The sequence below is a fragment of the Dromiciops gliroides genome, chromosome 5 (assembly GCF_019393635.1).
Source record: "Dromiciops gliroides isolate mDroGli1 chromosome 5, mDroGli1.pri, whole genome shotgun sequence".
Lineage (NCBI taxonomy): Eukaryota > Metazoa > Chordata > Mammalia > Microbiotheria > Microbiotheriidae > Dromiciops > Dromiciops gliroides.
In genome coordinates this window covers 282,722,970-282,736,277 of record NC_057865.1, presented here as the reverse complement: position 1 = coordinate 282,736,277, position 13,308 = coordinate 282,722,970, and the positions used below count along the sequence as shown (strand labels likewise).

The following is a 13,308-nucleotide window of genomic DNA, read 5'->3' as shown; positions in this document are numbered from 1 at the left end:
TCCACCCAGTCCTTTCCCTTGCTCTCTCCCCTTCCTCCATCTGGGGCCCCCTCCCCCCAGTGGAGCTTCTCAAGTAGAAAAGATCCAAGAAAAAAGTCTAAGAAGATCCATGGTGGACTTTTCTCAAGCCTCTTGAGGGACATACTACATCACGGCTTGCTGCCAGGAAAGTGATTTGAATGAGGCCTTCCTGATTGTTTTATAGCAATGATGGACTCGGATCATTCTTTGGCTGCTTCCATATTGCTCCCTGAATAACAGGTGACTCAGTGGATAGAGCATCAGGCTTGGAGTCAGGAAGACCTGAGTTCCAATCCATCCTTAGACACTTACCAGCTATGTGACTCTGGGCAAGTCACTTAAACCTGTTTGCCTCAGTTTCCTCATCTGTCAAAAGAGCTGGAGAAGGAAATGGCAAACCACTCGTATCTCTGCCAAGGAAACCTCAAATGGTGTCATGGAAAGCTGGAAATAACTGAAACAACTCAACAACAATAACAACAATAAAGGTGACCTTGGGGACAGCTAGGTGGCACAGTGGATAGAGCACCGGCCCTGGAGTCAGGAGTACCTGAGTTCAAATCCGGCCTCAGACACTTAACACTTACTAGCTGTGTGACCCTGGGCAAGTCACTTAACCCCAATTGCCTCACTAAAAAAAAAAAGTGACCTTGGAGGTAGGAAGAACCTCAGCTGCTGAATCAAGATCCAGGAGGATGCCTTTGACTTTAATGTCCTTTGCTTTCATGATACTGAATTTGCAGTCAAAGGATTAGGGTGCAAGTGCCATCTTGCATTAGCTACTGATTGGCCTTGGGCAAACCATTTGAATTCTCTGCGTCTCATTTTTCTCATCTGAAAACATGTTAACCAGGTGTCCCTTGAATAAAAATGTGTGTGTGCAGGAATGTGTGTTGGGGAGGGCAGAGAGGACTGAGGCTGGGGTACAGTATGATGTGCCCCAACCTTTGTTTATCCCGGGAATGTCCTTGTGCATAAGACCTCCCTGGGAGCAAACCTTGTAGATTTATAACTGTCATCTATGGTCATCAAAGCTCTTCTTGTCTCGAGCATCCCTGGTGGGGAAAAAATACATTCGGCAAAACTCGGTGTTCAGTTGTTCAAAAGAGAAAACCGTTCAATCTCTCAATGAGAGGACCCAGGCTGGTCAGATTTGACAAGAGGTGGGAATTAGCCTGGCCAAAGTTCTCTTAAATGTTTAGGCTCCAGAGGTGGGAAATCATCCCCAGCTCTAATATTGAGCCAGGTGCTCTGCTGAGGTTTGAGGCCTCAAGCTGTAGGGTGGCCCGTGCAAGAAAGGCCCTTTTACAAACCACCCTGCAATGTCTAGACGAGAGAATGTATTTTAAATGGGCCACCTGGAGTAATATTAACCATGACACTTGATTTCCTGGGCTGGCCAACTCCTGTCTCCTTTATAGGTGAGGCTCCTGTGTCTTCTGAGAGTGAGCTGTAACTTTTTGAAGAGCTTATTATAACAGGCATTAAAAAAAAAAATTAGAGGCCACTGAGTCCTCTTTTACAGATGAGGAAACTGAGGCACAGAGCACTCAAGTGACTTGGCCACAATTACTAAGCATCTGAGGCAGGCTTTGATCCTAGGGTCTCTGCCTCCAGAGTCAGCGTTCTTTCCACCATAGCATCCTGCCTCCTTTGCAAAGGGTGGCCCGTGAGGTCTCTTCCTGAATTAACAGTCTAAGATTCCTCCTCAAGAAGCATGTCCCTCTTTTGTACTCCCTTCACAGCATCCTTGGGAGGTGAAAAGAGGAGGGGCTTCGGTAGAGCTGTGGGGAGCAGGCTTGTCCAATGTTGGTTAGACACCTTTAGTTTCCCTAGCACTTAATGGAGTTGTATTGAGAATCCACACATTTTCTCTTTTGTTCTCCGTCTCCAGCATCCCCTTTGGCAGATGGGGAGAGGGGGAGCTGGGATTGCCTGTTTCTTAACTGTTAGCTGGGATTCACAAGCCAGCTGGTTTTTTCCCCCTAAATCTCTCCCCTCTCCCCCCCCCCCCCACACAATGGCATTATGCCTCCATGGACCAAGGATGGGGAAAGAATTTGTCCTTATTGTACATCTGACAATAGAGGCCTTCTTGAGTTCTTCTGCATGGCCAAATGCAGGCCCTTGCATAATCAGAGGAGTGTTTCCCCCCCCCACCCCCACCCCCCAGGCCTGTATTTAGTTCATATAAGAATGCAGGAGTGAGTCCAAGAGCCACCCACATCCTGGTTGTATACATGGTCTAGACATGGGTTCACAGCCTCCTTCCCGCCCCCCCCCCCCGGAAAAAAGAATTAAGGATCCTGGGGTTCAAGGAAGAAAAAGAAAGGATTTTGAAGCAGTTTTGCCGTTATTGTAGCAGGATGACAGAAACTACTGGAGGTATTTAGAGAGGATGATACTGTCTGATGTTATAACATTGGCCATGAAGGAGCCTGGGGCTCAGCTGGGGGATAATGAGACTCTGGTAAGGTTTGTTTCTGGTTCATTCTGTGAGGGTGCCCCCCCCCTGCCCCTGCTGGTGATGGGGGTGGGGGGTGGGGAGGTAAGAGAAGGCCACCCTTTGTCTCCTATATGTTTATATAATGAAGGGATTGGAGTTTTTAAAAATACATTTGAACAGATAGCTTTCATTTTTACATCACCCAAATTTCCCAATGTATTTTTTTCCCTCCCAGAGAGCTATAGAAATAAAAAGGAGGGGAAAAATTGCTTGGCAAAAAGACCAGATGGTCTTCAAGGTTTTACTTTAAAAAATTAAATTAAAAAAATTCAATTAACAATTTATTTTCTCTCCTTCCCCTTTATCGACTCCCCACTGGGGAAAAAAAAGGAAAAACAAAACCTTTAAAGTCCCTTGGGGGGTTGGGGGTGGGGGAGAAACACTGAATTTGAAGCCAAAGGACTTGGATTCCACTCATAACTCTGCTCCTTACTAGCTTTGTGGCCTTTGGGAAGTCCCAGGCAACCTCAGTTTTCTTATCTGCAAAATGAGAGAGTAGTAAGACTTTCCTTACTTCTCTCTAGGACGAATGCATTTAACAGATTGTAAACTGCCCCATAAGTGCAAGCAGTGGAATTAAGGAGTTCCCAGGAACTTTCCCCCCTACCCTCTGATATAGGACTGAGAATAGAAGTGAGATGCAGTCAGGATTTGCCATGGGATTCCAGATAAAACAGAGCTGGGAACCCTTAGAACAGAGAATGTCTCAGCTGGGAAGGGGCATAGAACAGGGAATGTCAGAACTGAGAGGGGATTTAGAATGGGGTAAGTCAGAGCTGGGTTGGCACTTAGAATGTGGAATGTCAGAACTGGGAAGGATTGTAGAGATGATCAAGTTCAACCTCCTTATTTTGTTATTGGATATAAAGTAAGTCTTAGAGAAGTGATGTGATTTCTCCAAAGATATAGACAGGTGGTTAAAGCTGGATTTGAACCCAGATCTCCTGGCTCCAAACCTTTCAATTATTATTTTTTTTTAATGTATGAGGTATTTTATTTTTTCCGTTACATGTAAAGATAGTTCTCAACTTTTGTTTATACATGCTTTACAATTTCAGATTTTTCTCCCTCCCTCCCCTCCCTCCCCCCTCCCCTAGACAGCACAAACCTTTCAATTATACTGGACCTTGCTAATTGATGGATTGATAGATGCTTATGTTCTAGTAATGTTTCAATTTGGTTCTTGATGAGAGAGTGAGGTTGGGGAAGAAAAATCAGTGGTTGTCATGATCATTACCTTTATCTGGGGAAGGAAAAAAAAGAAAGAAGTTCAAGATTGTTGAAGCCAGTTATCTTTCATTTTGTGAAGTGGAAATGAGGCTTAGTTTGATGAAGTATCATTGACTGAGGAAGGATTTTCTCAGGGGAGCCTCATGCTCTCACTGTCCAGATGGATGGCTGACCTGTCTCTCATATGTGAAAGGAGGCCTTGGGGTCAGACCTGAGGTCACTGGTAGAGGGTTTCCAGGGATGGTGGGCGCAGCAGAACCTGGATTTCTGTAACTGGCAGCAATTATTCTGATCTTCCACCCAAGTAGTTAATTTTTTCTTATTCTTGAGGCCAGAACAGACCAATCACATTACCAGCTTGTTTACAGATAGAGATGGTTCCGTTGGCAGGCAGGATTTTCCTTGTTAGGTTGTCATCATTTTTTTGCCTTTTATTATCACTTTGGGTTACATGAGGGCTGGATAAACTAGCCCATGGTGGTTTTCTTCTCAAGTTAAGTGCTTTATTTTGTGCCTGGATACAAAGGCAAAATCTTTACAAAGTGCTTTCCTTAGGACAACCCTTTGAGATGGGTTACTATGGAATTATTATCCCATTATAGAGATAAAGAAACCAAAGCTTGGGGGGCAAAGTGACTTATCTATGGTCGCAGGGCTGGTAAGGGCTTGACTGGATTACACATGTAGCCTGGGCTCCAACGCAGGACCCTTGGTACCCTTTTCACTTTCCATGTTGAAGGCTGATGTTTCTGGTCAGTTTCAGTAACATGGTGAGTGGGGGGAAAAGTGATTTCTAAACTGGTCATGCCCATAGCATGTGATGGAGGCTTCGTTCCTCAGTCACAGATGTAACAGCCGCCTGTGTGGATTGGTTGGTGTATGTGACCCATTTAATCCTTGGCACTCTTTAAACTAGGTTCTATCTTGCTCTGTTTCAAGATGTTGGCATTCTATTGTCAATGGCGCAATCAGCCCCCATCATTGTGAAGCTTGAGCCATAGGAAGACCCCAAACCCAAACCCTTGGTGCCATGCCCATCACACTTCATGCTCCTGGGGTCTGTGGGAAGCGTGTTTTTGCTATAAACCAAAGAAATGAAAGAGATTCCCCCTCCTCCCCCCACCCCCCAATCTCTGTTTTCTTCATTGTGCATCTTGCCAAGTGACATCTGTATTTATTTTCCCAACTCTCTCAATGGCTGATTTGCATCTGTTTAGATCCCTGAATAACATTTCATTTCCTGACTTTATAGGTTGCCATAAAATCCATCCGTAAGGATAAGATTAAAGATGAACAAGACATGGTTCACATCCGACGGGAGATTGAGATCATGTCGTCCCTCAGCCATCCTCATATCATCAGCATTTATGAAGGTCAGTGATGCTTCCTTGGCACTCCCTACCATGACACACTCCAACAACCCCACGTCACAGACCAAAGGGCCTTTCAGGGGATTATGTATCAGGTGGGATGTCGGCCTACTTAACCCTCCTGATGACCTTGGATGCACCTGGTTAGACCACTTGTAGAAATCCTTGGTGTGTGATGAACTGGGTCCCATCAGTTACATGCCACACAACAACCCAACCACAGGTGATTTACAGGATAGAGTCTGCCTACAGTTTTCCCTGAAAGACAAACAAAAACAAGCAAAGACAGAAACTTGGGAGGGGGATTTAATTTAACAAGGATTTATTTATTTATTTTTATGCATTTTTTTTCTCAGTCTTTTGTTTTTTATCATTGAAATTCCTTCTTCCCTCCCAGAACTATCCCTTATAACAAAGAATTAAAAAAAAAAAACAACGCAGCAAAACTGATCAATATATTGAAAGAAAATGACAGCTTGTGTAATTCAGCAAGCATTTATTAAATGCCCACTGTGTACAACACATCATGCTGGGGGCAAAGGATTAAAAGACAGATGGGACCAAAAAAAAAGATAAATGTCCTCAGTGTGGTGTAGTGGATAAAGAGCTGACCTCAAAGCCAGGAAGAACTGGGCTTATATCTTGATTCTGAGATATACTGGATGTGTGACCTTGGGTAAATCACTTAACTTTCCAGTACTTTGGGTAGCAATCTGTGACTATGCATTATTAAGAAGGTGCTAGAACTCCCTGTGCCAGGGAAATAACAGGTCTGGCCTAATTCCTCCCTGTCTTCAAGGAACAGATTATATTTTCTCTCTCTCTCTCCCCCTGTCCCTCTCTCCCCCTTTTCTCTTTCTCGCTCTCTCCTCTCTTTTTTCTTTTTCTCCTCTTTTCTCTCTCCTTTCATTTCTCTCTTTCTCTTTCTTCCCCTTCTCTCTTTCCTTCCTTCTTTCTTTTCTTCCCAGTAGCTAGTGCAGTACCTCATACCTAACAAGTACCCGGTGGATGCATGTTGGCCTGAGCTGCCTTGTGTATGGCTTGTGCACAGATAGACAAATCTGAGACCATTTGTGGAAGGGGAGAGAGGCTTTCCCGAGTAGATGATAGCACCTGGGCTAGGATTCACGAGACAGCTTTGGGATGGAGTGGTTGTTCTTTTGATAAACACATGCCCTGATCTTGAATCAATGAATAAACTCCAAACTGGCCAGAGGGACACCAGGAGGGAGGGGGCTACACAGCCAGCAGATGGTTTGCAAATGTAGCCTGAGTTATCTCTTGTATATACTGAGGGGAAGGAGGGTGAGAGGGGGAAAGAGAGGGGAAGGCAGCTGGGGAGGGGTCAAGGGGAGGGAGAAAGGCAGCTCTAGGGCAAGTCACTTAAACCCTCTGAGTCTATTTGCTTGTCTGAATAATATCTGTAATACCTCCTTCCCTGGGTTGACACAAAGATTAAATGAGATGATGAAAGGCCATGTGGTACAGTGGATAGAGTCCTTGACTTAGACTCAGGAAGACCTGGGTTCAAATCCTACCTCAGTAAGTCACTTATTCTCCTTGGGCCTCAGTTTCCTCTTAGGGTCTCTTGGGTTTCTCCCGGCCCTAAGTCCATGCTTCTGTATATGTCGAACACTGTAACCATGAAGTGTTATGTAAGTGATGTCAGCTATACCTAATATTAGAAACTAACTTTGGTACTATCTCGCCCTGAGTGTTTGCCTGGGCTTCTTTCTCAAGTGTTTTTGGAGGCTTTTTGCTGTCGTGGTTGCTGTGAGACTGTGAGCACGCTTGTCTGTGTCGGAAGGCTAGATAGGGGCCAGGGTTTGGAGGGTGTGGAGAATAACAGACGCACAGAGTGGTTTACACTTTTTAAAAATTTAAATTCTTTGTTTAAAAATGACTCTAAGTCTGCCTTCTCTTCTTCCCTTTCCTCCTCTCCAAACCATGAGAAAGCATGAAAAACCAATGTCCTGCTACAAACATCTACAGCGAGAACAAAGTTAAATCACTTCTTATTTTGCCCGAGTCCAAAAAAACCACCTTATCACTATGCGTGGAGACTCGTAGGATGTGAGAGCCGAAAATGTCACAGGGTGGTTTACTTCAACTCTGCTCAGCTCACAATGGGGAAACTGAGGCTCACAGAAAAGACTTGTTCCATGTCACATGACTGGTCAGAGGTGGCGTCTTGCTGGAGCTATGACTGCTGATGTTCTGGTCAGCATGTCAGACTCATCTTCATCTTATGGATGAGGAAACTGAAGCTTAGAAAATGGAAGTGACTTGTCCAGGGTCACATGGCTAGTAATACCTGAGACAGGATTGGACCCAAGAGTTCCTGACTCTCAAGTCCAGTGTCCTCCTATTTTGCATTGCCTCTCATCAATTCCTTTGTTTGAGGTGCCCTGCTGAGATCCTAGGTAGAAACTTGGATGTTACTATTAGCCCCTTGGGTGTATGAAGCTTGTAGGCTTATAAAGATGCTGACACTTCACTAAGACCATATTTAGTGGCCATGCTGGGCAGACAGAATTCATCTAACTGAACCCCCTGGTCCTTTTTTTAAGGAGAATCCCAAAAACCAAGAGAAGGGATCACCTAGCTTGCTGTTTTCAGAACTGGGACTTGAACCATGATATATTGGAGGGCAGCCATTCTGTGGAAACATCTACATGGCTGCTTCTCTTGCCTCTCCATGCTGGGAATGTCTTTCCTCCTTCCTTCCTCCTTCAAAAGCCCCCAACTTCCTTCAAGGCTTAGCTCAAGGCTTTCTGTTGCCAACATGAACCCTAACCTGCTCCCTCTCTCCGTCAGGGGTTCCCCCCCACCAAGTAGATCTTTGGATTTCATGTTCTGAATTGATTTCTCTTTTATGTGCATAGAATATCAGCTCTTTGTGGGCAGGTGCTATGCTCACTTCTGTCTTTGTTCCCCTCCTGCCTAGCACATTGGGATAAGAAAAGGGACTGAACCTGTGATTTCATTAGTAGAGGAGACACCCAGATGAGGAGCCTCCCCCTCCCATTGCAGGTTGGCACTTTCTGAAAGTGACGGTCTTAGGGAGTCCCCTAGAGCCTTGAGAGGCTAAGTCAGGGGTCACCCAGCCAATATGTGTCAGAGGCTGGTCTTGAATCTTGATCATCCTGCTTCTAAGATTGCCTCATTATCATATAGAATAGTGATTCTAAGCATGTGGCAGGCACTTCATAAGGACTTGTTGAAAAAGCTCTGGGTCTAAAATCAAACGGCTTGTCTCCAAACCCCGCTTTTTGATGCATGCTACCTGGGTGACCTTGGACAAGTCACTTAACTTCCTGGGCTTCAGTTATCTCATCAGTAAAATGAGATAGTTGGACTAAGTGACCTGAGGTCTTTTCCAACTCCAGATCTATAATCCTTAGGACAAACAAAACCCAGCATACCAGATGATCTTAAAAACTACCATCCTTGGCGGTACAATAAGTTAGTATCTTTCTTACCCCATTGATGGGGGGTGGTAAGCAATTAATCCCCAAATTTGTCAACTCTGCTTCTGCCCAAACAGGCCCCTATCTTTAATACTAAGTAAATATAAATGGATTTTAGAGAGCTTTCTAACCAGGCCATCTGATGTATTTTGTAATGGGGTGGGGAAAAAATATCTTCCCCCTTGATCTTCAAGAGGTGGGACCCCTGTTCTCAGTCAAAAGAAATTCCATTTTCTCAGCAGGGCAGTAATTGGTAATATGGAGAGGGTAGCTGAAAAGGAAAGGCTTTGTCAAACCTTTGAAGTTCTGAGAATTGACTGGGAGAGATAAAAACAGATCTTTGCCCCTAGTTCTCATTTCAGGACCTGAGCTCTGACTTCAAAGCATGATGTTTCATGGGACCCTCCCCAGCCCCTCCTCTCTCTGAAAGCCCGTGATATCCAATATGCGAAATCGTCTTTCTTGAGCCGACCCATGGGAATCCCCCAATCCCATCTGGTCATCATTCTGTGCGTGAAAACAAAAAACTGAGGAAGTCTGGTGTCTGCCTATCCCTCAGTAATTTCCAGGCCCTCATTTCTGTGACCAGAAGCTTTTTTTGTTTTGGTTTTTCACGATGGTGATAATAACGATTTCCACTTTGAAAACCAGTCAATCAGCAAACATTTACCGCTAATGTGCTAAGCATTTTTTATGTGCCAGATATACATAAGAGGCAAGTATGGCATAATGAAGACTTCCTGAGTGGCACCAGGAGATCAGTATAGACTAGAATGGTCCAGGAAGTCTTAACAAAGGCTATGTTGGAACGGGCCCTAAAGGGTGGACAGCATTCAAATATAGGGAATGTGGTATCATATTCCATGTTGAAAAAATGCTATGGGTAAAGGAGGTAATCAGTCTGACTAGAGTGGAGGGTTTGTGTAGAGGACTTGTGGGAGATCAGTTTGGGAAGAATCGATTTAAATCATGATTTTAGTAGATGTCTGGTAAAATATGCCCCTTGCCTTTTATCTCAGAGGTGGTAGAATGTAGGTGTGGAATAAGATATCCATTGTCAAACAGCCAATGGGCTGATTTTTTTTATGCATTGACTTTGTTGGTTACAGTTTAAGAGAGTTGCTTGGGGCACTACAAAGTTGTGACTTAAGTGCCCAGGGTGATATAGCTAGCATGAATCAGAGGAGTAAAACTTGCTTCCCAGGGGGCAGCTAGGTGGTGCAGTGGTTAGGGTACCAGCCCTGGATTCAGGAGTACCTCTGTTCAAATCCGGCCTCAGACCCTTGACAATTACTAGCTGTGTGATCCTGGGCAAGTCACTTAATCCCCATTGCCCCGGGGAAAAAAAACCCAATTTGCTTCCCAGTCTTCTTGACAGTACCCTGTACCACACTTTATCTCAACTTGCCCATTGTTGTTATTGTTTAGGTGTAACTTTTTGTAACCCCATTTGAGGTTTTATTGGCAGAGATCCTGGGGTGGTTTGCCATTTTCTTCTCCAGCACATTTTACAGATGAGGAAACTGAGGCAAATGGGGTAAACTGACTTGCCTAGGGTCACACAGCTAGTAAGTGTCTGAATCTAGATTTGAACTTATAAAGATGAATCTTTCTGATTCCAAACTGAGCACTCTATCCACTGTGCCACCTAGCAGCTCCAACGTGCCCAGAGTAGGCCCTTAATATTTGTCAAATTGAATTAAGCTGGGACAGCTAGGTGGCACAGTGGATAGAGCACCAGCCCTGGAGTCAGGAGGACCTGAGTTCAAATCCAGCCTCAGACACTTAACACTAACTAGCTGTGTGACCCTGGGCAAGTCACTTAACCCCAATTGCCTCACTAAAAAAACCAAACCAAACCAAATTGAATTAAACTGCCTACTATGTGCTCAGCACTGAGGGGGATGCGAAATTCGGATAAGACACAGCCCCTGACTTCATATAGCTTACAGTCTGTTGTTCAGTCATGTTCAAATCTTTGTGATCCCACGGACCATAGTACATCAGGCCCTTCTGTTCTCCACTTTCTCTTGAATTCTATCTTTCTCATCCTCTGCCATCCTTTCCCAACATCAGGGTTTTTTCCAGTGGGTCCCATCTTCTCATTATGTCGCCAAAGTAGTTAAGCTTCAGCATCAGTATTTGACCTTCCAGTGAAAACCCTGAATTAATTCATTTGAATATTGACTGATTTGATCTCCTTGTAGTCCAAGGGCTGCACTGTTTCTGAGGAGCAATTCTCAGAGCCCTGCATTGCTACTTGAAAACCATAGTTTTGACTATACAGACTTTTGTTGGCAAGGTAACGTCTCTGCTTTTTAGTCTGCTGTCCAGATTTGCTGTAGCTTTTCTTCCAGGGTGCAGTCGTTTAATTTCATGGCTACAGTCACCATCTACAGTGATCTTTGAGCCCAAGAATAAAAAAATCCAGCCCTGCTTCCATTTCTTCTCCCTCCATTGGCCAGGAAGTGATGGGATCAGTGGTCAGGATCTTAGTTTTTTTTTATGTTAAACTTTAAACCAGCTTTTACACTCTGCTCATCAGCCTCATCAAGAGGCTACTTAATTCCTCTTTACTTTTTTTTGTTTGTTTGTTTTTTGCAGGGCAATGAGGGTTAAGTGACTTGCCCAGGGTCACACAGCTAGTAAGTGTCAAGTGTCTGAGGCCAGATTTGAACTCAGGCCTGAATCCAGGGCCGGTGCTTTATCCACTGCGCTATCTAGCTGCCCCTCCTCTTCACTTTTTGCTATCACATTGATATCATCTGCATACCTGAGATTGTTGATATTTTCCCCAGTAATCTTAATACCTACTTTTGATTCATCCAGCCTGGCATTTCACTTGATGTACTCTGCATATAAGTTAAATAAATAAGGTGATTACATACAGCTTTGTTGTACTCCTTTTCCAATCTTAGACCAATTGATTGTTCCGTGTTCGGTTCTACCTGTTGCTTCTTGGCCCACATACAGCCTCCTCAGGAGACAAGTAAGATGTTCTGACACTCCTCCCTCTTTGAGGATTTGCCACATTTTGTGGTGATCCACACATCCAAAGGCTTTACTGTAGTCAATGAAGCAGAAGTAGATATTTTTTTTCTAGAATTCCCTTATTTTCTCCATCATCCAGTGGATGTTGGCAATTTGGTCTCTAGTTCCTCTGCCTCTTCTAAAACCAGCCTGCTTGCAGACTCTTAAGCCATAACCTTGCTGGCATGTGAAAAGAGCATAATTGGTAATTTGAACATTCTTTGGCATTTCCCTTCTTTGGGACCACCACTAGCCTTATTGCTAGCAATGCTTCCTAATGCCCACTTGACTTCATTCTCCAGGATATCCGACTAAATCAGTAACTCTCACTATCTTGGGTATCAGTGATGTTGAGATCTTTCTTGTATAGTTCTTTAGGCTTGCAGTCTAGTAGAAAATGATGAAGGAGACACTCTCAGCATCTTTTAAGCCCTTACTATGTGAGGGGAAAAAATCCCACCACTCTCAAGAAGCTCAAATTCGAATGGGGGAGACAATATGCAGACAAGCACATATATCCAAGATACAGACAGAGTAAGATGGAAGGTTATGTCAGAGAAGTCACTAGTAGGGATGAGACAGGGAAGGGTTAACTAGAACAGGCTCCCTTCTGAAGGTCCAACTTGGGATGAGTCTTGACAGAAGCAGGGGAAGGCAGTAAGTGGAAGTAAGGAGGCAGAGCATTGCAAGCATGGGGAACAGGGCAAAGATATAGCCCCAGATGGCTAAAATGAGAAAGAATTTCTAAGGTCCCATCCAGCTTTGTATTCATTGTTAAGAATTATCTGATAAGGGTAACAGAGGTACCAAATACACTTGAGGTCCCAAGGAGAAGGTTCTCACTGACAGAGGTCAAAGGGAATGAACTCTGTTGGTTGCTTAATTGTTACATTCAATACAAGAATATTCTCATGATTACAGACATTTAGAATTAGCAGAGGGCCATTGACATGAAGAGATTTCAGATCTAGAAGGACTTTCTGAGACCCTCTAGTCCAAACCCTCATTTTGCAGAATGTAGAAATGAAGGATGAGGAACTGAAGGGACTTGGCCAAGGTTACGGGGAGTAAAGCATCAGAAGTGGGAGTTCACCTACATCCTCACATTCCAGAGCTGATGTTCTTTCTGGTTTGGGTCCTGTGGCAATCGCAATCGGCAAATGAGTGTTGATATCTTCATGGTCCGGTTCCCAACCTAATGCTTTGTTTAGTTACCCAAATATCAACTCCCCTTCTTTGGGACTCCTAGCACATTGAGGTAGGTTGTTGAGTTTGGCAGAGAAATACGATGTACTTATGTTGACTCTTTTATTCCCATGGCTAATGGTCAAGTAGCTGGGGAGGGGGAAATTACCCTTTGATGTCAAGTTTCACTATTTCCATGTTAAGTCCTCATAGATTGGATCAAAATCAAGGGTTAATGACAAGGCATTAGAAAGTAGCAATGGATTTTCTCTACCTCCAATCAAGGAAGACCCCTTTTTCCTGATGTGGTCATCTACTTTTCTAATTAGCTTCCTATTAAGTGAGCTGTTTGACCTTCAAGTCTATTATTTTCATTGTTTTCTTTGGTGATTAAGGACAACACAAAGAAAGGCAGTGCTTCTCCACAGCTGTCCTGCCTTACCCTTTGGAGTTTCCTAGAATTCAATGTTTTCTCTTGCTGAAAGAATACCTCTTC

The 13,308-nt window shown here is 44.1% G+C and overlaps 1 protein-coding gene across 2 annotated transcripts in view; it reads left to right on the top strand.

Annotated features, from left to right (window-relative positions):
* NUAK1 (NUAK family kinase 1) overlaps nucleotides 1-13,308 on the top strand; it is a 67,519-nt gene that overhangs the window by 23,002 nt on the left and 31,209 nt on the right. For both annotated transcript variants that reach the window (XM_043967265.1, XM_043967266.1), the window contains exon 2: nucleotides 5,010-5,130. In XM_043967265.1, coding sequence (XP_043823200.1) covers nucleotides 5,010-5,130 — 121 coding nt within the window. The remainder of the gene's footprint in view (nucleotides 1-5,009; nucleotides 5,131-13,308) is intronic.